The sequence below is a fragment of the Callorhinus ursinus genome, unplaced genomic scaffold (assembly GCF_003265705.2).
Source record: "Callorhinus ursinus isolate GAN/ISIS: 27379988/994484 unplaced genomic scaffold, GSC_fseal_2.0 scaffold38, whole genome shotgun sequence".
NCBI classification, from domain to species: Eukaryota; Metazoa; Chordata; class Mammalia; order Carnivora; family Otariidae; genus Callorhinus; species Callorhinus ursinus.
Window position 1 is genome coordinate 13,289,007 of NW_027397100.1, and position 26,580 is coordinate 13,315,586.

Consider the following 26,580-nt stretch of genomic DNA (forward strand, 5'->3'; position numbering starts at 1 on the left):
TCAAATTTTCTTTAAAAGACTCTAGTACATGGACTTGGGGATGGAATGGTAAATGAAACAAGACTGTTAAAATGCTGAGGATTATTGAAATTGGGAGTTCACTTTATTACTCACAAATTTTATGTAGATTTGAGTTTTTCCATAATAAAAATTTTTATCTTTAAGTCTTTGATCTAAAATCCATTTCTGGGAATTTACCCTAATGAACATTTTAGATACAGAAAAAAAAGTGCAAATAAAAATATCATTCAAATAATAATAGTGAATAATTGGGAACATACTAAGTTCTCCTAATAGGACAATAAACTGTGGGACACTCCTCAATGCAATTTTGTCATTAAAAATTTATTCAGGCCATGTACCAACATGGAAAATGTGATATACTATTAAGTGAAAAACAAGACATTAAATTGTATATGTTGCATGATTAAAACTATACAAAGACTCCTATCTTTAAAAAAGATTGAAATTTAATGGGGTGACTGGCTGGCTGAGTCAGAACACCTGACTCTTGATATCGGGGTTGTAGTTTGAACCCCACGTTGGGTGTGGAGATTACTTAAAAATAAAATCTTAAAAAAATAAAAAAGTTTGAACTTTAAAAATAATTTTATATATCCAGAATCTGCCCACTTCCCACTACCTTCAACGCAACAACCTTTGCCTGAGCCCCACCATCTGGCCTGCATCCCTGCATCAGCCCTGCAATGGTCTCCCTGCTTCTACCCCTCCCATCTTTTTTCCATGTGGCAGCTGGGGGGGGGTCCTTCAAACTATAAACAGATCATGACCCTCCTCCATTCAGAATCCTGCAAAGGCTTCCCATTTCTCCAAATAAAAGTCTTGACTTTACCACCACTGCCCTCCAGGATATAGGACCTTGACTACTCTGTTTCCTGCCTTGCTCTGGCTCCTCCAACCGAGCTGGCTTCCTGGCCATGCTTCACTCACTCACTCCAGCTTCAGGACCTTTGCACCTGCTGCTTCCTCTGCCTGGAATGTGCTGCCTCCAGGTATCTGAATGAGTGGTCCCCTCCTTCCTCCTGGTGGCTCTTCAGAGAGGGCTTACCTGAACTCCTCATCTAAAACAGCACTGCTCCCTCTCTCAACTCCCCCATACCCTTTATTTTTCTTCATAGCAGTCAATACCCTCCCTGATAAAATTTGTTCCTTGCGTCCTATACTTAATGCAAATCCCTTGAGAACAAAGGCTTTCTGTCTGATTCTCTGCTGAATCCTCATACCTAGCACAGTGCCTGGCACACAGCAGGTGATTTGAATGAAAGAATGGCGGGCTAAACACTCAAAAGAACTGTAAGCTTCATGTGGGCTTTCTTTCCTGGGTGATCTCTCCTTCCCCCAAACCTCCTGGCAGTGACAGACCCATACACAGCAGGAGCCCAGTGGGGGAACTAAAGTGGATGACGGGTCTCCCACCCGAAGCCTACACACACACCCCGTGTAAAGTGCATCCTGTGAAGTGGTGGCAGTAGGGTATACGGCTAATGGTAATGGCTTTGGGAGGGCAGATGCTGGCTTAACACCACCAGTTATGTGGCCTTGAGAAAATGATGAGAATTTTCTGAGTGTTGGTTTTTTCCTGTGCAGAAGGAGAAGGATATTGACAGCTCCTACTCCCCAGGGCTGGAATCAGGTCTCAAGTCCCATAAAGCACTTAATAAGCACAGTGCCTGGCACAGAGTAGGTGTGCAACAAGAGGCCATCAAATTAATCAACAGCCATATATATACGTGCCTTTGGCTCTTTCAGTTTACAAAGCGCTCTTATGCCTGCTTTATCTGATGGGAGCCTTTCAACAACCCTGTCTGTTTTATCATCATTTTTATAGGCGAGGCAACTGGGTCAAAGAGGAGCAAAGTGCTTGCCTATGGAACACAACTGAATCTGACTACAACCCGGCACCCTCTTGTCCAGAAACACAGCTATTATCACTGCCAACGCTAATCAAAGTGGTCTGGATGGCCCGTTAGAGCCCCAGACTCTAAAGCATGTGCCTAGTGTGAGGCTGTGATCAGCAAATGAATTCAGCCAACAAAATCAGCCAATGAGCCACACCTTCCCAACGACCCCACGGAGGCAGGGGTGCTCAGGCTCCCGTACCTCTGAATGAAGCTTGTGAACAAGTCCAGACAGACGAGCCATGTCTCAGAGTCCACCCAGGATTTAGAATATTTTACTGTTTTCCCAAGAGGGAAAACACAAAAGCCCTTTCTCTAGTTTCTCTGCTTCAAGTCGGGTGACAGCTCTGAGCAGCAAATGCCACCTTTAGTGTTTGAGATCCTTGTCGCTCTGCCACCTCTGGCCCAGTCTGCCTCGACAGAGACAGTGTTTCTTCCCAAAGGTAATCTGAGGGGGAGGCCCTGCATGGAGCTTTGGGCCTGGCTCTCATCAGTTTCCTCTACCTTCCCAGGACTGAAGGCCAAAGGAAGTCACATGGTGGGGAAGAGACCAGCAGGTGTTAGACATGAATTTTAGAACCACAAGGCCAAAACACCATAGACTCTTAGGAGTCATGGATTATCACAACTCTAACATCTGAGAGACAAACTCACGACTTTTTAGCCTCATGGGGCTGGCAGAGATTCCACTGGATGGGAAGGGGCAGATTGGGAATCTGATGGCTTCTGGGTCAGGGGCATCTCATCCGGTCAGAGGCTTAGCAAACATGCCCTGGTGAGAATATGGCCTGAGGGCTCCAGCCCCAGGAGGGAGGGTCGAGGGACAGGCCTTGGATAGCAACTTAATGGCAAAATTCTACAACCAGGCCCCTTGGGAAACAGATGAAAGGGGAGAGGGCAGCCTTCAGAAGGATGCCACCGGGCCATCCAGCCCTGGGCCCTGGTGCTCCAAGATCTCGATGGAGCCAGGTTTGTGGCAGGCCACCAACCACTAGGAGACTCTGACAGCAATACCATGATGGTCTGGCTTGATGGCACTTGCCCCTTGCTTGGAATGTGCTTTGTGAGCAGCACTCAGTGTCTGCAGAGCACTGCACAGCATCCTGATCAATAACTTCCATTTGCACAGTGTTTATAATAGAGATGAGTGCCCATGCCCCAAACCCTGGAAATGGCCTCGGAAGACAGGCTGACAATGGCTCTGGCCAGGCAGCGGGGATGTCTCCGGCCTGTTCTAAGGGCTACTTTGGGTCATCTGGAAAAAGGGTCAATACAACCACTCCACCCCTGGCCTCATCCTCATTCAAGGTCACTTTAGGTATTTACGTTAATGAACTTCACTGATTTTTAAAAATGAGGGAGAGTTCTCGGGTAATCATGATCTCATATCAAAACTATAAGAATCTCTGTTTCTCTCTCTATAAAAAAATCGCTGAAGAGATTAGCCCCCCAGGCTGCTCAGAGCAGGGCAGACCAAAAGACAGAGGTTGGACTGCTTTGCCAGTGTGCGAAATTCCCAGGAGAAACAGCAGGAGGCACAAAGGGAGCAGAGATGCTCCGGCTCCAGGAGCCTGAAAGCCCTGTGCCCTGGGAGATGGAGTCCTTCTCCTCCAGAAGTCCCTGGTGCTTTTCTGTCTCTGGCAGGGGAGCAGAGGAGCTTGCACTCTTGAGAATCCATGCTGGGAGCACTGCTGGCTGCCAGGCCTGGCAAGTGCGACCAGCTCAGACTGGTGATGTGCTCCAGCCAGGATCAGAACTCATCCCGCAGCTGAGGGGGCTTGTCCATGCCAAAGAAAGAGGACGGCCTCCCCTGGAGGTCCCGCTCCCGCTTCACGAAGGCAGTGAAGGAGGAGACACAGTTGCCAATAAAGTGGTCAGCTTGGCCAAGGATGTACAGGTCGATCTGGGCCACTTCAGGCTTCAGGCTCACCACCTTCACCTGCAGGAGGAAGGGAAGAATGTTTCCAACAGGGTGGTGACCAGTTCGGCCAAGGCCTGCAGCCATACCCTCAGCTCTCTTCCCTCGTGCAGAAGTGACAGACACAGAAGGTGGGGCAGAGAGGACCAGGGCGTGGGGTCGGGCATTCTGGCAGCAGTATTACCCAGCGGCTGCGGAGAGGCAGTGGGAGAGGGGGAAGCAGGCTCCCCGCTGAGCAGGGAGCCGGATGCGGGGCTCAATCTCAGGACCCTGGGATTATGACCTGGGCCAAAGGCAGACACTCAACCGACTGAGCCATCCAGGCGCCCTAAGCGAAACACTCTTAAATGGTGCCCTACTGCTCTATAGATGAAGACGACAAATCTTGAATGGGGCCCACAAAGCCCTGTTCAAGTCACCTCTCCACCTCTCATATTCTCCCCATCTCCCCTTGAGCTCCAGCCACTACCCACGAGGCTCCCTCCTGCCTCAGGACTTTTGCATGCACTCTCCCTCTGTTCGGGGTGCTCATCTTTTTGTCTGGTTAACTCTTACTTAGCCCTCACTCTGCAGCTCCAGTCTCACCTCTGTGGACCCCGATCTAGGCCAGAGTCCTCTGCTCTACATTCTCCCAAACCACATTCCTTTACTTTGCAGCACACATCTCAGTTTGTAGTTCCTACTCTGATTAATATGTCTCCTGCACCTGATGGGGTCAGGGCTGTGGCAGCCTTCTGGTCACTGCTGGCTGGGGCCTGCCTCAATAAACATCTATTGACTGGACAAGTGAATGAGTGAGCCCCTGCCCCTACTCAAGCTCCTAGACCTCTCATGCAGCATACATTAGAGTTCTGTGCAAAGTCTCTTTTCCTGAGTCTAGACTGGGAGCTTTACAGGGCAAGACCACATCTTATTTACCAGTATCCCCAGCTCAGCAGGGCCCCAGCTTAAATGAGGAGCAAGGGTGGGCTCTGAGCCCATGGAGAAAGGGGCTGAGGAGTGGGGAAGGGCAAGAACAGGGGCACAGGAACAGGAAATAGAAAATGGCAAGAGGCTCAAGGTGTAACAAATATATCAACTCTAAAAACTCACAAAAAAACTCCCTGGGACTCTCCAAATGCTTCAATTTAGTACAGAGGTGGGGGTGTGGGCAGAGCTGGGGCTGAAAGTGCTTTGCTGTCACACAGAGATTTCTGATGTAACAAAAATCATCATCTTGCTCTGTGGATGGTAGCAAAGAAATACTACTGGTTTATTCATGGCCAAAATCCCCGAACAATTCCACCCACGCTCTGAAACTTACCCGCTCTGTGTCAGGCCCACTATAATTAGCTCTGAGACCTCCTGGGTAAATTCTATTCCTTCTTGGTTTCCTCAGCTATAAAATACAGGGGTTGCATTAGAGGAGTCCTGAGGACTCCCGGCTCTGATGGTCTTCTATAACGTGGGTGGGTGGGAGGGAGGCCAGGATGCTCGGCTTCAGCACCTTCTCTATAAGTCAGGGCTTCCAGCCAGTGTCTGGGGTAAAAGGGAGAACGGGGCCCCTCCCATAAAGCCAAGGGTTCTCACTGCTAGAAAGCCAATCTTTTAAGGTCTGTGCAAGCATTTAGGGCTTTCATTCATCCACGAATCTTAATGCTTACCATTACTTCAGTCATTTTATTGATACATACTTACTTATTACCTACTCTCCACTGATAAGAGTACCAAACACATCCGCTCTTTACTCACACACTGAATATTTACCATTCACCACTTACTAAGCACAAAAGAGACTTCCTTTTATTCATCAATCACCTACTCCTACTATTGGTGACTGCTAACACTACTGAGGACTTGTTTTGTCCTGGAACTGTTTGTTGCTTCAGTCTGACCTGCACTACCGCCCAATGAGACAGGACTGCTCTCAGTCCCACTTTACAGAAGAGGAAACAGAAGCACAGAAGGCTACAGTACCTTGTGCAGACAGCACAGTGAGCAGTGCTCACATTCTCCGGCTCCAGGGTCCAGGCCCTTAATCTCTCTGCTACACTGGGTCTCTCCCACGGGCCCACTCTTTATGTCCTTATTCGACGGTTACCGAGCATCTACTGTGTTAGGCACTGTCGTGGGCATTGGTGATGGCAACGCCCCCAGATGCTGAGGAACAGAAGAGTGAGTGAGTCAGCCTTGGACTCTGCCTTTAAGGAGCCACAACTCTTGGGAAGTGGGCCGTGTTTCTGGCCTCACACAGACTAGACAGTGCCTCCAGAGCAGATGTGGTAAAATGCGGTTGATGGCTTCAGTAGGAAGCTACAAGAGCGCAGGGAAATCTGGAGAGAATGTGCCAGGGTGTTTGGGCTGGGGTTTGAAGGAAGGATAGGAATTGGAGCAGAAGTGGACATCTAGGGGCACCTGGGTGGCTCAGATGGTTAAGCGTCTGCCTTCAGCTCAGGTCATGATCTCAGGGTCCTGGGATCGAGCCCTACATCGGGCTCCCTGCTTGCCGGGGAGCCTGCTTCTCCCTCTCCCTCTACTGTTCCCCCTGCTTGTGCTCTCTCACTCTTCTCTGTCAAATAAATAGATAAAATCTTAAAAAAAAAAAAAGAAGTGGACATGTAAGTGTCAGGAGGACATGAAGCATGTAGGGGGAGCGGTGGGACCACCCTGGAGCTTTCTTGGATTCCCTTCCTCCTACACCCCCACTGGGACCATACACACCTTCCCTTTGAAGAGCTCTTGGATCTCGGGCACGTAACTCTCGGAATCCGTGGCGATGTAGACTGACTGGGCATTCAGTGCCTCCACCCAGAGCTTCACGGCCCGTCTGATTTCCTTCAGGTCAGGAAGGCACATAGTCAGGGTGAGAGGGGCGGCCGTGCTGCGGCTGTAGCCCACACACTGTGGGGAGGCCATGAAGTGGGAGCCCGCAGTCCCGTCCTTCAGCATGGCACAGGCATTCTTCTGCAGGGTCGTGGGGGGACACGGTTAAAGACAGCAGCTGGCCGGGGCCCCAGAAGCAAGAGCCACTAAGTGGAAAAAGGCTATACAGAAGCTCAACTGTGTTTTTAAAAAAAGTATTGAGGGAAGAGGGAAACGCATCAAGACAGTAACAGCGGCTGTTTCTCTATAGTGGCATACTGGCTTTTTACAAAATATTTTTTTCTTAGTCTTAACTGTATTATCTGGGACCTCCAGTAGAATTCCGAACCGTGGTGGTGATAACGGCAGCCTTATCTGATTTCTGACTTCAGTGGGAACACTTCTGGTAGCTCCCATGAAGTACATGTTTGCTGTGGGTTTCGGAGAGATAGCCTTTATCAAGTTAAGGTGGGTCCTTTCAATTCCCAGTTGGTTAAGAGGCTTTTTTTTTTTTTTTTTAAATCATGACTGAGTGTTGGCTTTTATCAAATGCTTTCTTGGCCTCTACTGAGATGATTATATGATTTTTCCTCTTTGGGTGAATTCACTAATATAGTGAATTTCGTTGCATTCCTGGGATAAGGTTTACTTGTCTCATATGCTCTTTAATATGTTATTGGAGTTTACTTGCTGATATTCTACTTAGGATCTGCACATTTATGTTTGTGAAAATGAGCTCTACTCTTCTGAATTGACCTTATCCGAGTTTGGGTTGGTGTTATGCTAGCTTTGTGAAAAATAGCATCTTATGTCTTTTTATGTTCTAGGCATGTATAGATAGAAACTGTTTCTTAAATGTTTGGCTAAAACCACTCACAAGATATTCTGAGCCTGGTTCCTTTTCTTTATGGAAGGAGGGCAGGAAGGGAGTCAATGTGTGACTATAGTTGACCCTTGAACGACACAGGGCATAGGGGCCGCCATCCCCTACCCCATATATAATTTTTGACTTCCCCCAAACTTAGCTGCTAATAGCCTACTGTAGACCAAAAGCCTTACTGATAACATAAACAGTTGATAAACACACATTTTTTATGTTATATGTATCATATACTGTATTCTTACAATAAAGGAAGCTAGAAACAAGAAAAAGTTACTAAGAAAGTCATAAGGAAAAGAAAACCCATGTACAACACCTCTCTGTAAAACCTCATCACTTTGCAGTATTTTTCAAGTCTTCAACAACGAGCATTTCTAACATACATATATACATATATTCTCTTATGTAAATTAAGGAGACTGTCTACATTTCTCCTGTTATTTTTACACAGAAGATAATCTGATGAGGTTTCTGCACATTTAAGCAGCCTCCAAATTTGGAGGATGACATCTTCAGTTTTGAGAGCCCCACCCAATCTCCAGAGCCTGTTTTTCAACAAAGAGTCTACTGGCTAAACAATTAGCTGGACCACAAGACTCCTGGGCTCTGGGTCTCTCTCTGGCTTGCTGCCTGACTTGGAGTCTAGCTTGATGTTTATTTAACCATCTGCAAAATAAGGACAAAAATGGCTATTGTTAAAACGAGGGCTGGCAAGCAAGCACTTTGCAGTCACAATTCTCATGTGTCTAAGGCGGGATCGTGGAACACAGCCCCGTGGATTTGGCTGAGTGAGACCTCTCTGCCCTGGCTGGGACTCGGTGCAGTGGGTTCAGGGTTCAACATCCACAGGCATGGGCCCTAATCAGGGACATGTCCAAGCCAGCCCTGAGAGGAAGGGAGAAATTACCCAGTCAGAGCCAATGCGCAGGTGAATGCCCACGTAGGGCCGGATGAGGTGGGTGCGGATGTGGGCCTCTCCCGTCCTCACCATCTCGTCTGACCATACCATGTACTTCTGGAGCGGCCTGTGTTCCTCCAGGACGGGGAACTGGGCCGGAGCCCCTGGCAGGGCGAGCACTGGATGTTCCTTTGGAGAAAATCTAGGCAGGAGATGGAAGGAGGGGAAGTCAGACAGAGGACACACAGCCTGGCCGCCTCCCCCACAGGACAAAGGATGGTGTTGCGCCATGCCCCAGAGACCCTGCAAAGGGGCCCCACTAACATGCAAGAAGCACGAGAGGCTGAGAAACCCCAATAGGCTGATAAGGAACCAGGGCGGCGACAACAGGCACAATATACAATACTGTCCCGCCGCACGGAATTTACAACCCTCTTTGCTTGCTTAACAATTAAAAATTTACAGTAGAGCATGCCAACCTTTTGTATGTCATGCTGGCTTCCAGTCTGTGGTGTGGTAATTCACTCCAGGGTGGGGTGTCTGGACCGCGCCTCTGCCCTTTTACCCACATGGCGGGACTGGGACATGCAGCAGCTTCCACAGGGCCGTGGACAGGTCAGGCTCACAGGCAATGTGTACACTGGGTGAGGCCATTTGTGCGACATTTAACATATATTTGTTGACTGCCTACTATGTGCTGGGGCCCAGGGGAGAACAAGACAGGCATGATCCCTGCCCTCGTGAAAACCTGCCATCTACGGATGCTGTCGTACTGTCCCGAAGGCTCTCCTTCCTTGTACACAATGCACATCGTAATTACTTCACCCTGTCTTTTCTACTAGACAAAGACTTCCGAAGGCATGCCTCCATGTGACTAGGACGGTGTCTGGCACATGTAAGAGCTCAGTGAATATTTGTTGACTGAATGAGTGAGGAGAGAACCCATGCTCCCTCTTCAGCTAAATCCAGAGTCTGTCCTAGCAACACGAAACATCCTGACAGTTCCATCAACTCGAATGCACTTTCAAGCTCCAGATCTCTGTATGCTTCTTGCCTTGACCTGGACTGCCTTCCCTCTGTCAGCCAAAAGCCTTTTCTTAAAATTCTGAAATCGGCACAGCCACTCTGGCAAACAGTTTGGCAGTTTCTTGTAAAACTAGAATGCAGTTACCATATGTCCCACCAATTGTACTCTTGGGCATTTATCCCAAAGAAATGAAAACCTATATTCACACACAAACCAGTATACGAATGTTCAGAGCAGCTTTGTTCATAACAGCCCCAAACTGGAAACAGCTCTAATGTCCAGGTGACTAGCTAACCAAACCATGGTGCATCCCACCACGGAATCCGACACAGCAATAGCAAGGAACAAACTACCGAGACAGGCAACAACATGGGATGGATCTCAAGGGAGCTATGCAGGACGAAAGAAGCCAAGCCCTCAATCGTACATACTGTGATTGCATTTATGTAACATTTTTGAAATGACATAACAGAGCAGAGAACAGAAATGGAGATTAGTGGTTGTCAGGGGCTAGGGGGTGTGTGCCCGTGTGTGTGCGCGCGCACGCGCATGCATGGTTAAGGACATGGGTGTAGTCATACACTGGTCACAGAGGATCCTTGTGAAGTTAGAACTGTTTGGGTATTTTGACTGTGGTGGTGGTTACAACCTACATATGTGTAAAATCGAACAGACCTAAATACACACACACACGTGTGCACATATAGAAGTGAGTACAAGTAAAACTAGGACAATCTGAATACGATGGGTGGATTGTATCAATGTCAACATCCTGGTTGTGATACTGTACTATAGTTTTGCAAAATGCCAGCAATGAGCGAAACTGGGTAAAGGGTACCTGAGACCTCTTTGTATTCTTTGTTTTCTTTTCTTTCCTTCCTTTCTTCCTTCCTTCCTTGTCTTTGTATTATTTCTTACAACATGTGAATCTACAATTACCTCAATAAAAATTTCAATGAAAAGTTATTAAATATTTCAAAGCATAACAGGAAAATACAGAAAATAGCTTTACAACCCACATACACATGACCCAAATTAGCAGCTGTGTTTCAGATTTGTTATTTTTTTTTTTTTAAGATTTTATTTGACAGAGAGAGAGATAGCAAGAGAGGGAACACAAGCAGGGGGAGTGGGAGAGGGAAAAGCAGGCTTCCCACTGGGCAGGGAGCCTGAGAGGGGCTCGATCCCAGGACCCTGGGATCATGACCTGAGCCGAAGGCAGACGCTTAACGACTGAGCCACCCAGGCGCCCTCAGATTGTTTAAAAAAGAGACAGTGAAATAAAAGGTCTATCCCGTCATCTTTCCCTCCTTTACTTCCTCTTCCCAGAAGATACAGTGGCTTTATGCATGACTACACTTTTACTATTTGTGCAAAAAGGTATTATTCTGTGTGCTTTTCACACAATGTAATGGTAAAGGTCCAGGCTGTCGAGCCAGACAGCCTTGTGCTAATGTCGACTATGCCACCCACTAACTCGGACAGGTGACTTACCCATTCTGAGCAGCATTTCCCTTATCTGTATAATAGAGCTAATAATAGCTCCTGACTCGTAGGGCTCTTGAGAAGATTAAATGGATTAATATAAGCAAAGCATTTAGAACAGTACTCGGCACATAGAAAGTCTTAAGAAATCCTATCACCATCACCATCATTGTCCTATTGCATGAAGCCCACTGCAACTTTTTAGAAATTCAACTTTATGTTTTAGAGACTTGGCCACGTTGACCGTGTTAGCTTCTCTCGAAGTTTTCCATTTTGCACGAATAAGCACAGCAGCGCTGCAGTGGGCACGGCCCTTTCTTCACACCCAACCCAAACACCTCGGTCTGCAAACACCTCCCAACCCTCCAAGACCAGCTGCCACTCCCAAGCCTCGGCTCCCTGTCCCGCTTCTCCTTTGCTGCCGTCTGCACACTGACGTGCTCGACAGCCGTCTCCCCTGCTCTACCGTCAGCCCTTACTGTTAGTGTGCTCCCAGGCTGCAGCCTTCCTCAGAGGCCGTAAACAGGTGACATGTAATTGGCAGGGCTGGGACCAGACTGAGACCCAAAGGATGAGGAGCCATCCGTGAGAAGAGGGGGAGAGAAAGGTAGTCCTTCCTGACAGGGACGTTGAGAGCAAGGTCCTGCCTCCTTCATGTCCCTGCATCCTTTGCACTCAGGATGGTGTTCATCCAGTGTCCCACATATGTACTGCGGGCACATCAGTGGATGCTGTGCATAAAGAAACTCCAGATGGGTGGAGGAATCTCAGTAGTGGAGGGGTGGTGGGGAAGAACCCCAGAGGTTCACTGCACCCAGCAGCAAGAGAATATGCCTTTTTCAGCTGGACAGTGACCAGGCTAAGGGCCGGACCTAGGGCGCTCAGGGGCAGATGGAGCTGGTCAAGCTTTGTTTCCAAACAACACCCTTAGCACTCCCTTTCTTTCCAAACAATACTCTCCTCTCTCATTGGGAGTAAATGAACACTTCAGTCTGGGCCTCTTGATGCTCATCAGGTCATGATGGCTGATGTTCCAGTGGGGCAGTCATGTGCCGAATCCAGATCTAGGGAGAGGGGATGGACATTCCAAATCTAGAATTCACCAAGGGTCGCTGCAGATTCTCTCCAAGAGGTCAGAGAGCGCACAGTTCCTGATTTCTCCTAGTGTTCCACTGCCTGGGAGATCACAAACTCTAACTTTCTACTTTTGAAATCTTTGGAGGTGACATCAGAAAGGAGTTTGGCTGAGGGCCAGATGGTAGTAGGTGTTCAGCTCATATGCGCTTCTTCTTCCTCTAACCCCTGACAACCTGGCCTGGTCTTTCTGGTAAGACCCCTGAATCCTCATTCCTTCAATCATTCATTCTAAAAATACTGATGTACCCATTGTACGTTGAGGCCTGTGCTGGGGACTACAGATCAGAAACAGAGGGCAGACTCCGCTTTTGAGGGACTCACTGATGGCAGTGGGGGAGCTGGGAGTGAGGTGCATAGTTAAGAACACCAGGTTCTGGAGCAGACTGCCTTGGATTCAAATCCTAGCTCCACCAATTCCTGGTTGCATGACCATGGGCGTGTTACTTAAGCTTTCTATGCCTTGATTTCCTCATCTGTAAAAGGAGAATAACAATAGTGCTTACCTCACAGGGCTCTTGTGAGAACCAAACGAATTCATACACGTAAAGCAAGTAGAACGTTGCCTGTCACATAATAAGGCTCGATCAGTGATTCACATACATGTACATATGAGATTATTATAATGAAACAAATGTCATGTAGAGCCAAGATGTCAGCGAACACTTGCTTGTTGCTTCTGTGACACAAGCCCTGGGCCAGTGTGTGTGGGAACTGTGGGGAGCAGAATTGCCCAGGCCCCTACCCTCGTGGGCTGACGCTGCAGCAGGGGAGATGGCTGTCGAGCACGTCAGTGTGCAGACGGCAGCAAAGGAGAAGCGGGACAGGGAGCCGAGGCTTGGGAGTGGCAGCTGGTCTTGGAGGGTTGGGAGGTCTTTGCAGACCGAGGTGTTTGGGTTGGGTGTGAAGAAAGGGGCATGCCCACTGCAGCGCTGCTGTGCTTAGTTGTGCAAAGTGGAACAACACTTTGAGAGAAGCTAACACGGTCAACGTGGCCAAGTCTCTAAAACATAAAGTTGAACTTCTAAAAAGTTGCAGTGGGTTTCATGCAATAGGACAATGATGGTGATGGTGATAGTCAGGATTTTCTAGGAGTTCCAAATACCTGTTACCTTCATGCCACGAGAATGGTTCAGCATGATGGTCCATGGTCTTTCAACATTTGATGTGCAATAAATATCTGTTGAATTAAACCTCTGCCAGGGTATTCACAGACTCAGAAGCAGCAGAGCTAGAAGGATTCTCAGAAATCACCTAGTGGGGAAGAAATACCTCTTACCCCTTCTCCTTGAATTAGCTGGACACATGGCAGCCCCAAATAAAGAGATTTCTCTGTACTTCTTACAGCTAAGGTATGGCCATGTGTTTAAGAACTAGCCAACGAGATGCAAGAGGGCTATATGGGACTCCTAGAAAGGTTCCTTAAAAAGGTGAGGCTGTGCCCCCCTTCTGCCCTTTTTTCCTTCCAGCTGCCTAGGGCAACGTTGTAATGGCTAATGCTTCATCAGCCCTGTGAGGGGGCACTGAGGATAAAAGCCAGTACGGGGTTGGCTTGGCGGGGTTGGCAGCCTGAGTCCTGACAGTATGATGGAGCTGCCATCGAGTGGCGGGTTGCATCCCTCAGTACTCCTCTTACTGAAGAAAGCAATACATTTCTATCTTCTTAATCTGCTGTTATTTGGGGTTTTCTGTAACATGTGGCTTAAATTAGGCCTGGTATACCTAGACCTGTGGCCATCCAAGCTTTTAGTTGATATACAAGAGGATTACTGGTTAAAGGTGGTGGTGGGAGGGACCTGAGCCCCTCCAGGTTGGCCCTGCATTGCCAGCCTCATGGCACTAGAGGCCCTTCTCAAGAACTCTGAGGAACAGTATGGAAACCACAGACCTTGCTCACCCCTTTCATTTTACAGATGGAATGGTGGCCGGAGAAGGGAAGTAATCTACTCCGTCACACAGTGAGCCGGGGAAAAGCCTGACCCTTTCCAATGCCATTCTCCCTACACCTCTACCCCCACCCCCAAAGGACAACTTTCTACAGCAAGCAAGTGTCCACTATTTTAGAAAATGTTTAGAATATATACACTCTCCAGCTCACTCCTACAAAGCACTCAGGCTGCTTATCAGCCTGCTTTGCCAGGGCCTACAAAGCCCTGTGCAGTCTGACCCCTGCCCACTTCTTCTCCAAGCTCCTCACCTGTATGGCAGATTAATTCTTCAAATCTTCTCTTGTTAGGTGGACTCTGTGTCCCCTCCCAACGGCATGAAGCAGGAGTGACACTGTCCCAGTCACCAGGCCCAGGCTTTAGGAGCCAGCAGCTTCTATTTCCCATCTCTTGAAACATTCACTCCCTGGTTGTATCCTCTCAGAACTTGGCTGATATGCCGTCAGAAGTCCAAGCCACATGGAGAGGCCTTGTGTACTCACACCAGCCAACTGCCCCAGCTGAGCTCCCCAATGGCAGCATGCATTACTGGCTAGCCATGAGCGAGCCCTCTTGGACATGCAGCCCAGCCGGGCTTCCAGACTCCAGCACCAGCTGACAGCTGACAGCTGACTTCAACCACATGAGACCAAAAGCAAGAAGTGACTGGCTAACCCAAGTGTCCATCAACAGATGAATAGATAAACAAAATGTGGTCCGTGCACATAATGAACTATTCAGCCTTAAAAGGACTAAAATTTTGGGGCGCCTGGGTGGCTCAGTTGGTTAAGCGACTGCCTTCGGCTCAGGTCATGATCCCAGGGTCCTGGAATCAAGCCCCGCATCAGGCTCCCTGCTCGGCAGGAAGCCTGCTTCTCCCTCTCCCACTCTCCCTGCTTGTGTTCCCTCTCTCGCCGTGTCTCTTTCTCTCCATCAATTAAATAAATAAAATCTTTAAAAAAAAAAAGGACTAAAATTTTGATGTATACCACAACACAGATGAGATCTGAAGACATTATGCTAAGTGAAATAAGCTAGAAACAAAAAGACTAATATATCATTCTACTTATAAGAGACCTAGAATAGGCAAATTCAGACACAGAAAAGTTGAATAAAGGGATAGGGCGGGGGGGGGCATGGAAGAATGGGGAGAGTTGTTTAATGGGTACAGAGGTTCTGTCTGGGGTGATGAAAACGTTCTGGAGATGGACAGTGGTGGTGGCTGCATACAACAGGGCACAGTACTTAATGCTACTGAATGTACACTTAAAAACGTGGTTACAAAATAATTAAATAACACACACACACACACACACACACACTCCATTGGCACAAATACACATATATATCCCAGTAACCATTTTTTTGAAATCTCGTGTTTGTTTACGTTTAGAACTGATCCTGCTAGCAATATTTACTAACCTGGTAAATAATATTAATTCCTCCTCAGAAAAGGCAGTTGAGTAATACTCAATCACAAACTACACACAGTAGTTTCATGTTAAGCTAATCTGTGTAGGTATATAGGTGTTCATAAAAGTACTGGAGGATGTAAGTATATACATCAAGCTGCTAAGAGTGTTTTTTGAAGGGGGTGGTGGATTATGAGCAAATGTAATTCTCTTCTTTATTAAAAATTTAAAAATCTCCCACCCAATCTGCGGTGGGTTCTAAAGGATATTTATAGCAAGAAATTAGATGTTTAACATGGATTGAAACTTTGTACAGTTGGGATTCTAGAAAGAAGATGCAAAACCAAAAACCAGAACTGCCTCGCTGACCCCTGTCAACCCACAGAATCTGAGAAATAATTACGCACTGCTGGGGACCCATTCCAAAACTGGTTTATTATTCAGTAACAAATGATGGAACAGTCCCCATTCTCTTCCTCACTCACTCCACGAAGCCACACTGGCTGTCTGCCCCTCCACCACACCAAGCCTGTTCCTGCCTCAGAGCCTCTGTGCTCCATGTCCCCACCGTGAAGAACTACCTTTCCCTCAAGCTTTTTCCATGGATGGCTCCTTCCCTTCAGGTCTCTCATGGCCTGAATGTTTGTGCCCCCTCCCCTGCCCTCTCTGATTCATAGTTGAGGTCTCAACCCCCAGTGTGATGATATTAGGAGGTAGGGCATTTGGGAGGCAATAAAGTTTAGTTGAGGTCATAAGAATAGAGCCCCCATGATGAGATTAGTTCCTCATAAGTGAGCCTGCTCTCTAACATGTGAGGACACAGCAAAAAGGTAGCAAGCAAAGATCACTGCAGCCCAACCATGCTGGCACCCTGATCTTGGACTTTAGGAGCCACCAGCCTCCAGAACCATGAGAAACAAGCGTGTTGTTTTAGCCTCCAGGCTGTGCTATTTTGTTATAGCAGCCCGAGCTGAGACAAGGTCTCGGCCCTCCAACCACACATCACCTGTTTCTGTCCTTCGTGGCACTATATCTTCTAGAAACGAGGTGATCAAATGGAAATACCCTATCAAGATCAACCACGAGGGAGGAGTAGAACCTGCCATGACTGAGTATCCTCAGTAGCTCCTGAATTAGCTCAGAAATCCCAAATGGGAATTGGCAGCTGTTATAGGCACAGCTATTCTCCGTGGTGATTAAGAATGGGTGCTCTAGGGGCGCCTGGGTGGCTCAGTCGTTAAGCGTCTGCCTTTGGCTCAGGTCATGATCCCAGGATCCTGGGATCAAGCCCTGCATCAGGCTCCCTGCTCGGCGGGAAGCCTGCTTCTCCCTCTCCCACTCAGCCTGCTTGTGTTCCCTCTCTCGCTGTGTCTCTCTCTGTCAAATAAATAAATAAAGTCTTCTTAAAAAAAAAAAAAAAAGAATGGGTGCTCTGGAATCAGACTGCCTGGGTTCAAATCCAGCTTTGCCACTTCAAGCTGTGTGACCTTGGGCAAGAGACTTCACTCCTCTTTGCTTCAATTTCCCTATGTGTAAAGCACAGAAGACAGTAACTCCTGTCGCACAGACTTGTGGAAGGATCCAGTGAGTTACCACCTTAGAAGACTTAGGTAGTGAAATGAAAACTTAGAACGGTGTTTGGTACACAGTAGGCACTAAATAAATAGCAGCTTTATTATGTATTAAAGAGTTACATTCGGCCTGCAGCTGCCCTCTCAACAGCTGGGTTCCCTGGGCAAGTTATCTTACTTCACTGAGCTGTTTCCTTATCTGCCAAATGAAAATCAATCATAAAACCCACTTCATAGAGTTTCCCAAAGTTTCTCTTTATATGAAATAAAGCATGTGAATAATAATATTAACAGCTAATACTGGTTGGCCCCCTACTATGAACCATGCGCTCTATGCCCTAGGAGGCAAATGCCACAGGGCTCCTTCCATTCAACCACGAGGATATTCAGGCCAGACAGCTGGAGAGGCTGCTCAGGGTCTCCTGAGAAAGAGGCAGGGCTGAGTCCAAGGCCAGGTCTGTCTGATTCCAAGTGCGGGACTCCTTTCTCTACATCAGTCCATCCTTGGTCTACAGAATGCCGAGGGATATGACCATGTATGAATTCACATGTTCCTCACAGCCCTGAACCCAAGTCTGACTTTTAAGCTCACGTTCCTTCTTGCCATGCTATAGCATCAAGGCAAGTGCACTCTGTTTGTTAGCATCATTATAACTAGTATGTGGCTCCCTGAAGGCTGAGGCTGGATCTTCCTCATTTTTATATATCACCTCTGGCCTTTGAGCAGTATGTCTCATACGTGACAGACGCCCTATAAATATTTCACAGCCTGTGCCTGTGCCCTGCTAACCTATTTTTTTTAATAGGGCCTACTGGAGTGCAATTAATAAAGCACATCCAATTATCAGGATGACATCATTTCTCAGTCTGCACCTTAAGTTGCTTTTCTCTAGAAGCTGCTTCCAATTCTCACCTTGTGAAGAGGAAGGTAACAGGGGAGTGATTCTCACGCCTAGAGGAGGAAATCAAGACCCATGTGACTGCACAATACTCTTTTTATGACATCCTTTATCGGCCGATAAACTCTTGCTCAACCTTGGGGCAGGTCAATGTCCCACCGTGTCAGGCGTTGAGATGGGAACAGATCACACAGGATCCCAAGTTCAACAGACAGAATGGCCGCACCTTTGGTCTCAAACATCAGGGTGTGGTACGGGGGGGAGAGGGGGTCAGGAAGGTGCTGCATTCTCAGGGGCCCCATGCCCCTCCCCTAAACCCAGCAACACTGCCCCCTCCAAGTTACCTCTGGATCCACTGGTCTTTGTAGGAGGCACTGAAGGAAATGCCTGAAAAAAGTTCAGACTTGTTGAAACTCACATGAAACTGATCCCAAAATGGGCCAAAGGGATTTCCTTCCTGCAGAAAGAGAGAGATCAAAGACTTACTGAGGAGAGAAAGCCCTCTGGGTATGGGGCCAAGGAACTGTGGGTGGGGGAACCCTAGTAGACTAGACTTAGACTGAAACCCCTTATAGGATGGCCAATAGGAACGTCACTTTGTAAATCCTGAGCTGGGGACTGAGGAGAGCAACTCGGCCTCCAGTCCGGTTTCCAGCAGATGTTCACCACAGTGTCTAAAGGAGTCTTACCCACTAACATGCCACATCCCACTGACCCTGCAGCACTAGTGGGGGTAGAGGAAGGAAGTGGATTTTGAATTTGGGCTTTAGATCTTGGACTAGAGCTTTCAGAGACTTTCAGAGACCAGCTAACATGATGCCTTTATTTCCAAGATGGAAATCAGGGCCCAGACAGGGTAAGACCCTTGTCCAAGGTCACACAGCAAGTAAGGGCAGTGTCGTGGCTATAAGCCAAGCCTCCTTTCTCAAATTTCATGGCTCTTTCAACTACCCTCCCTAAACTTTAGCATAAGCACTGAAAGACATACTGGGGATTGTCTTATTCCCAAAGTGCCAGAAAATTACGAATTTCTCCTGATGAAATATGACTGTTTCTTATTTACCTGCCGAAAGGCAGGAATGTATACAAGATAAGACGGTGGATAATGGAGCCAAATTACCTAGAGTTGAATCCCAGCTTATTTGCTATGTGACCTTGGGCAAAATATTGAAACTCTGTGTTGCACTCAGCGTCCTCTCTATAAAATGGGGATATTAATAGTACTTCCCTCATGGAGCAGCTGGAAGATTAAGTGGGTTAATATGTGTAAAGCTCTTATGGTACCTGGCTTGTAGTAAGTGCCATAGAAGTATTAGTTATTATTTGGGGCACCTGGGTGGCTCAGTAGGCTAAGCGTCTGACTCAATTTCAGCCCAGGTCATGATCTCAGGGTTGTGAGATTGAGCCCCCAGTCATCAGGCTAGTGGAGCCTGCTTAAGATTCCCTCTCCCTTCCCTTTCCCTCTGCCTCTCCCCCCATTCTCTCTCCTGGTGTGAAAAAAAAAATTATTATTACTCATGTGGCACTTTACAGTTTATAAGCACTCTTGCACCTGGCCCTCGTGACATTATTGAGTGAGACAGAGCAGGGATTGGTGTCTTTCTTTTTCGGGTAGAAATAAAGGCTCAGAGGAATGAAGGTCCTCTGCCCAAAGTGACACTGCTGACAGAGGTCAGAAATAGGACTTAAATCTCCATCTTTCTATGTTAACCTTTCTAGTGCCTTTCCCCACATATTGCTGTCACAGTGTCTCAGGGGCCTAGAGGACACGGAACAGGCAGAAAAGGTCCCCCAGACCCACCTTCATGGGGCACGTCTTCTTATCAGGGCTTCGCTGGGCTGCCACCTCAAAGCAGTATGCCACCCGCCTCTCGGGGGGCCAGTGAGTGGGTGCCAGCTTTTCCATGAAGTTCTCCAGGCTGATAACTCGATGGTAGGCCTGGAGGGGCTCCAGCTTGAAGTACTTCTGGTAGGACACATGGAGCTACATACAGGAAAAGGTGCAGAAGGGGAGACAGAGATCCCTCCTCAGTATCCTAGTGGCTCTTTTAATAAGACATTCATTAAAACCATACACTCCAAGACCCAGACAGCTCAGACTATAAGCCAATGAAAAACTTTTGGAAAAGGACACCAAAGCTAGAAGAGAAAAAGACTGGGAGAATTTATTTGCAAACTAACGAAGAAACAGTAACATCTTTTGTGTTCAGAAATGCTTGCTGATCTAGATGAAAAAAGACAAATGATGTAAGGGAAAATGTGAGCAAAGGACAGAAGTGAACAACTCACAGCAAAGAAAACCCACATAGCCAATACATTCAAAAGATGTACAAACTCACAACTAGAAAAAAGCATGTCACAGTTACAAGGCACTTCTCACTTATTAGACCAGCAAAGATTTAAAAGCTTAACTTTAATTGTTGGAAGGGAAGTGGGGAAATAGGGGCTGCTGTATGTGGCTAGTAGTCGAAATGTACATTCTGGAACAACCACTTTAGAATGTAATATTGCAGCATCTACTAGAATTTAAAATGCTCCTTCCACCTCTCTGTATTTTCCCTAGAGAAGCTCTTCCACTTTGCATGGGAGATGGGTTCAGGTATGCTCAGTGCCACAGCAGAAGTACAGGAGAGACCTCAGAAGGAGAAGACATTATGTTCACAACAGTGGCTGCCTCTGGGGCCGGGAGGAGGGAGTGAGACTAGCCTTGGGAGCCACGTGAGACTTTATCTTTCAACAACTTCATCTGTACTATTTTATTTATTTAAAAAAGACATGAAGCAAAGAGAAAATGTTAAATAATGATCACTTCTAGAGGTGGGTACGTGGACGGTGGTTATATTAATCTCTAGTTTTCTAGATTTTAAAAAAATTTCTTAGAACACCATGGAATAAAAATTTAGACTTTATCCTATAGGTCAGGGTTCCCAAGCATGTTCCACTAGTTCATGGGGATAATCTGCAATCAAAAGGCTCCAGAGTTAAACAGACCTGAGAAATGCTGCGTTAAGCTGATTTCTTTACTATAGAACTTCTCAGTATGCTAATGTGTATTTTGAATCTCCAATTTTGGAGGATGGGGAATTGAGAATATAATTTCCCAAACTGATTTCCTTCATGAGCCATTGGCATTTCAACAAACAGAATTTGGGATATTTATTAGCAACAAGGTCTTGCTGAAGGATTTTATTTTTGTGAAGATTTATTTATTTACTTTTTAAAGACTGTATTTATTTATTTGACAGAGAGAGAGACAGCAAGAGAGGGAACACAAGCAGGGGGAGTGGGAGAGGGAGAAGCAATGCAGGGCTCGATCCCAGGATCCTGAGATCATGACCTGAGCCGAAGGCAGATGCTTAACGACTGAGCCACCTGGGAGTCCCAGATTTATTTATTTACTTTTTAGAGAGAGAGAGAGAGAAAACATGAGTGGGAGGGGCAGAGGGAGAATCTCAGGCAGACTCCAAGCTGAGCACGGAGCCTTACACGGGGCTCAGTCTCACAACCCTGAGATCACAACCTGAGCTGAAACCAAGAGTCGGATGCTTAACCGACTGTGCCACTCGGGTGCCCCTTGCTGAAGGATTTCAAACAGAAGTAAAAAGAGATTTGCCTTTTAAGAAAGATCACTCTGGTGGCAGAGGAGAGAACATATGGACGGCAAGATCAGGGTAGGAAGAGGAATAAGGAGGTTACTACAATGGTCCTTCTATGTGTTCAAGTACTCACTCAACATGTATTTTTGAGCATTAAGTCCAAGTGAAGATGGAAGGCACGGACAGCTTAGCAGAGGTAAAGGAAGGTGGAGTAGAGGGTAAAAGGAGGCATTTAGGATGACTTCTAGGTTCTGGGCTTGGTATGCAGGTGAATGGAGGTAACATAAACTAAGGCTGGGAATATAGGAAGTGACACAGGTTTGAGAGGGAAAGATGCCAAGTTCAGCTCTGTCTTTCTGAATCTGAGGTATCTCTGGGACATCCAAGTAGACTCAAGGGCTTAGGAATTAGAAAGAAACACAGGCTTATGGTCAGAGGAGAGTCTGGGCCACAGAAAAGATTGGGAGGTACGTGGAGAATAGTGAAAGCCACAAGACTCAACAGAAATTTATAGCAAAGCAAATGATGGTAATAATAGCAACTAATTATTTATTGAGTGCTGACTTAGTGCCAGGTGCTGTACTCATCACATTTCACGGACTTGCTCATCTAATTCTAAGAGGTAGAAATACAACCATCTCCAGTTTACTTATGAAGAAACCCAGGCAGACAGACTCCTGATAACGCATCTGAGGTCACATAGCTAATAACAGAAAGAGGAGACACACCAACATTTATTTTTTATTTTTATTTTATTTTATTTTTTTGAGAGAGAGAGTGCGCGCGCATGCACGGGAGAGGGTGGGGGTAGTGGGAGGGGCAGAGGGAGAGGGAGAGAGAGAGAGAGAATCTTTTTTCTTTATTATTTGAGAGAGAGAGTGAGTGTGCACAAGCAGGGGGAGAAATAGGCAGAGGGAGAGGGAGAAGCAAGCTCCCCGCTAAGCAGGAAGTCCGACACGGGGCTCAATCCCAGGACCCTGGGATCAGGACCTGAGCCAAAGGCAGAGCCACCCAGGCGCTCCAAGAGAGAGAATCTTTTTTTTTTTTTTTAAAGATTTTATTTATTTATTCATGAGAAACAGAGGGAGAGAGAGAGAGAGAGAAGCAGAGGGAGAAGCAGGCTCCCAAGGAGCAGGGAGCCCAATGAGGGACTCGATCCCAGGACCCTGGGATCATGACCTGAGCCGAAGGCAGACGCTTAACCATCTGAGCCACCCAGGCGCCCCCGAGAGAGAGAATCTTAAGCAGGCTCCACGCCTAGCACAGAGCCCAACTCGGGGCTCAATCTCACAACCATGAGATCATGATCTGAGCCGAAATCAAGAGCTGAACGCTTAACTGACTGAGCCACCCAGGCGCGCCAAGGCACACCAACATTTAAACAGTGAGTGGAGAGAGAGAAGCCCCCCATACAGCACAATGAGAAAAATGCTGAGAAGTCAGGCTAAAGCAGGAACAGACTATGTCTTAGAAGACAGAAGAGGGATGAGAGGCTCACGGTTCCAGGTGCCACCCAGAAGGATAGATGGAAGACTAAGAAATGACCCCTAGATTTGGCAATTCTGAGGTCCCTGGTGGCCTCTGTGAGAACAGTCCCAGTGGGGAAGGGGAGCCTAATGGGATGGGTTGAGTAACCCACAGAAAGAAGTAGAGACTCAAAAGATTCTTGGCTGAGAAGGCAAGGGAAGAGAAAGAAAACAAGGCAGAAGGAGACAGACAATGTCTAAACTATAACAGTGAGTGCAAAAAATCTGCACATCAGTGGCTCCCAGTTACTGAGGACTTCCTATGTCCTAAGCACTTTTCATTGATGAACTACTGATTCTAAGAGAGAGGCATACAGTATTCAAGGCATGCTACAATCACTAACTCATTATGGGAGGTAGTCACTGTTACTACTGGCCTCTTTTAAAGATGAGAAAACTGAGGCACGAAGAAATCAAGTACTCTGTCCAGGCTACACGGCTAGTTAAGTAGTAAAGCCAAACTACGATCTCAGGTCCGTTGGCTTTTTTTTTTTTTTAAGATTTTATTTATTTATTTGACACAGAGAGAGGGGGAGAGAGAGAGAGTGCACCAGCAGGGGGAGCGGCAGGCAGGCAGAGAGAGAGGGAGAAGCAGGCCCCCGCGGAGCAGGGAGCCCAACGTGGGACTCGATCCCAGGACCCTGGGATCATGACCTGAGCTGAAGGCAGACGCTTAACCAAATGCGCCACCCAGGTGCCCTAGGTCCTCTGGCTTTTAACCTCTAACTGATAAAAAACCTCTCTTAATCTAGGCATACAAAATAATAATAGCAAAAAAAAACTACACAGAGAAAAGGCTATAAGAATGATATACATTTTTGTACATACAAATATAATTTTTTAAAGTTTATTAAAAACTTTTAGAGTCAATTCATTAGATTAATTCAGTTCCTACTGCCAGGCCCCTGGGGATCCAGTGTGAACAAAGACAGACATAGGATCAGTGGAAGACACAAAGAAAAGGCAAGGAATTAGAGGATGTGGAGTATCACCATGATGGGGCGAGACAGGTCTGGAGCCAGACTGCCTGGGTTGGTGGCCCTGAACACAATATTAACTAACCCGTGCCTCAGTTTCTCCTTCAAACTGACAATAGCATCCATCACCCTTTGATATCCCTAATGGGATAAGCAGAGGGTGGGACCAACCAGGGGTGGAAATGGAGCTTTAGGTTCAGATCATAGGCCCTGGAGTCAGACAGACATGGGCTTGAGTGCCAGCTCTACTATTCACAAGCTGTATGACCTTGAGCAAGTTACCTAACCTCTTGAAGCCCATTTCCTCATAGGAATGTGATGAGGGAGAAAAGAGCTAGTCCTCATGCAGTGCTCAGAACAGTGCCTGGCAGACAGAAGGCACTGGGTAAGTGTTAGTCAGTTAGCCAGGGAAGACAGTTTGGGGTGGGGACTGGGGAAGGCTCAGAGGAGCAGGAGGTAAAACCCAGAGAAGGACTGGGTGTCAAGAGGAGGTACAGGACTGGGGTAGGATGGATAAGGGGAGGTACTCACATTGGTGAAGGGAGGCCTGTGATGCTGGTACTCAATCCAAGGGGGTACAGCCAAGGTGCGGTTCAACAGCTTTGCAAAAGCCAGGGAGCCCAAGAAGTGATCAGCCTGGTTCCCGAAGCGCCCTGGATGGTATATGGTGGTTGAGGTGAGGCCTGGGACACCGAGGGCATGGGGCATGCAGGATTTGGAAAGGATGCAGGGCCAGGGGTGGTAAGGGCCAGGACACCAAGGAGAGCCAGGGGAGCTGGCAGCATAGGATCAAGTCTGGACTCATGGGTTTAACACTCAAGGCCCTCGAGTCCTACCCTTCTGCCTCAGCCGCTCTAGGTTCCTTGCCATTTCCCAAATATGCTCTCCACCTCCCATCCTGACCCCATGCCTTTGCTCCTGTTGTTCTTTCATCCAAGGGTGAAAGAACACCTCTATCTCCACCTCTATCTCCATTCATCTGTGCATGAAGGGGCAACTCCAGCACCTCATTCACTGGAATCCTTTCATCAACCCCCTGCTATACTCAATCCCCTCCTCTGCCTCCCACCTTGGATTGGAACTATTTATGGTTCTTTGCTTTTCCTCAAATGTCCTTTCCCACTTCCTGGCCTTTGTACTGGCTGTTTCTTCAGCCTGTGAATACCTCAGGAGCAAGGACCCTGTCTGATTCTTTTCGTTAGCCCCAGCATGACATCCATTCATTCATTCCACAAATACTGAGAGGCCACAATGTGCCAGGCTCTCCGTTTGGTGCTGGAATACGGGATTCAGCAAGAAAGATAAGGTCTCTGCCTTCGAGGCACTCACAGTCCAGTTAGAGAGACAAGTATATAGTGGTAAATTCTGATCATTTCAAGGAAGAAATGGAAAAAGCTTGGTGATAGAGAACAGTAAGGTGGAGATTATTTGTGTTGAGGTCAGCAAAGCCCTTTCTGGTGACATTTAAGCTGAGACCTAAGAATGGGAAGGAGTTGACCTGGCAGAAGTGAAGAGGAAGGTTTTCCAGTCAGAGGGAATAGCACAGGTTTCAGAACCTGAAAATGTGTGAGGAACAGAGAGGGAATAAGAGTGGCTACAACTGGAGGATCTGGGGAGAACGGAGTGGTAGTAATGATGGGCAGAGGGCCAAATCATCAGGGTCTGGAGTCTGGAGGGTTTTAAGAAGGAATGACTTTTACAGTGACAATCCACCATCCCATTTAAATTGCAGCTTTTAGATTCTCCATTACTCTTCTCTATTTTATTTTCCCATAGTGTTCATCCTCTTCTAAGATACTATGTATAATTACTCATTTTTTTTTATCTTTTATTGTCCGTATCGTCTATTGTATCTTTTATTGTCTGTCTTTCCTAGCTAAAATGAAGGTTCTACAAAGGCATGGCATTTTCTGTCTTACCACTGCTGTATCCCCAGAACAGAAAACAGTTCCGGGCACAGAGTAGGGGTCCTATAAATATTTGTTGAACGATGAAAGAATCGTCCAGAGCCAACGTTGAGTCAGTGACATCAATTCCTGCCCCGCTAACTCCATTTACTGAACTCTGGGCTGGCTTAGACCTTGCACAAGACACATAACCTCTCCTGGTCTCAGTTTCCTCATCTGCCAAATGGAAGGTTGGACACAGAGGCCCCTCGGGGCCGTCGCAACTGAGGCAGAAAGGCGAGGAGCAGGCCATGCCCCGCGCTGGGGTTCTCTCCTGGACATGTCAAGGTATCTCTGGGCGCCTTAGAAGAGGGCCTTCTCCTCTCTGGGCCTCAGTTTCCCCATTCGAGCAGAGGGCTCGGGAGACCTTACCCATGCATGGGCAGTAGAGCAGGTAACCCGCCGGGTCCCAGGAGCCCGCGGGCAGCCCCGGGAGCGGCAGAATCAGCAGCAAGAGAGACACAGGCAGCGGCAGGGGGGACGATGCCCACGCGGCGGCGCCCATGACGGCTCCGGAGCCCGAGCGCGCCGCGGTGCGGAGGCGGGGAGAGGAGGGACGAGAGCGTCCGCCCCGCTCCCGGCGGTCCCCGCGCGCTGCCCGCGCACCGCCCCGGCCGCTCTAGCCG

At 47.6% G+C, this 26,580-nt stretch overlaps 1 protein-coding gene across 2 annotated transcripts; it reads right to left on the reverse strand.

The window, feature by feature from the left end:
• Window positions 1-3,302: 3,302 nt before the first annotated feature.
• On the reverse strand, window positions 3,303-26,536 carry POFUT1 (protein O-fucosyltransferase 1). 2 transcript variants are annotated; one of them, XM_025876340.2, is made up of 7 exons: window positions 26,327-26,534; window positions 24,540-24,661; window positions 19,711-19,893; window positions 18,254-18,366; window positions 8,466-8,658; window positions 6,538-6,780; window positions 3,303-3,858 (listed from the first exon to the last, which is right to left on the reverse strand). In XM_025876340.2, exons 1-7 carry the CDS (start codon window positions 26,457-26,459, stop codon window positions 3,670-3,672), a joined length of 1,176 nt encoding a protein of 391 aa, XP_025732125.1. In that variant the 5' UTR covers window positions 26,460-26,534; the 3' UTR covers window positions 3,303-3,669. The 2 variants fall into 2 exon arrangements, with proteins under 2 accessions (XP_025732125.1, XP_025731663.1); XM_025875878.2 differs by lacking the exons at window positions 3,303-3,858; window positions 6,538-6,780; window positions 8,466-8,658 and adding an exon at window positions 17,540-17,962 and having other exon boundaries at window positions 26,327-26,536.
• Between the last annotated feature and the right edge of the window lie 44 nt (window positions 26,537-26,580).

What these genes read in the sequence shown, in the direction of transcription:
- POFUT1 (XM_025876340.2), bottom strand. Translation starts at nt 26,459, where the DNA reads ATGGGCGCCGCCGCGTGGGCATCGTCCCCCCTGCCGCTGCCTGTGTCT. An exon ending in TGCGCATTGGCTCTGACTGG is followed by an intron (nt 6,781 to 8,465) that starts GTAATTTCTCCC and finishes ACGACCCTGCAG; the next exon opens with AAGAATGCCTGTGCCATGCT. An exon ending in AAGAGCTCTTCAAAGGGAAG is followed by an intron (nt 3,859 to 6,537) that starts GTGTGTATGGTC and finishes TTCCTCCTGCAG; the next exon opens with GTGAAGGTGGTGAGCCTGAA.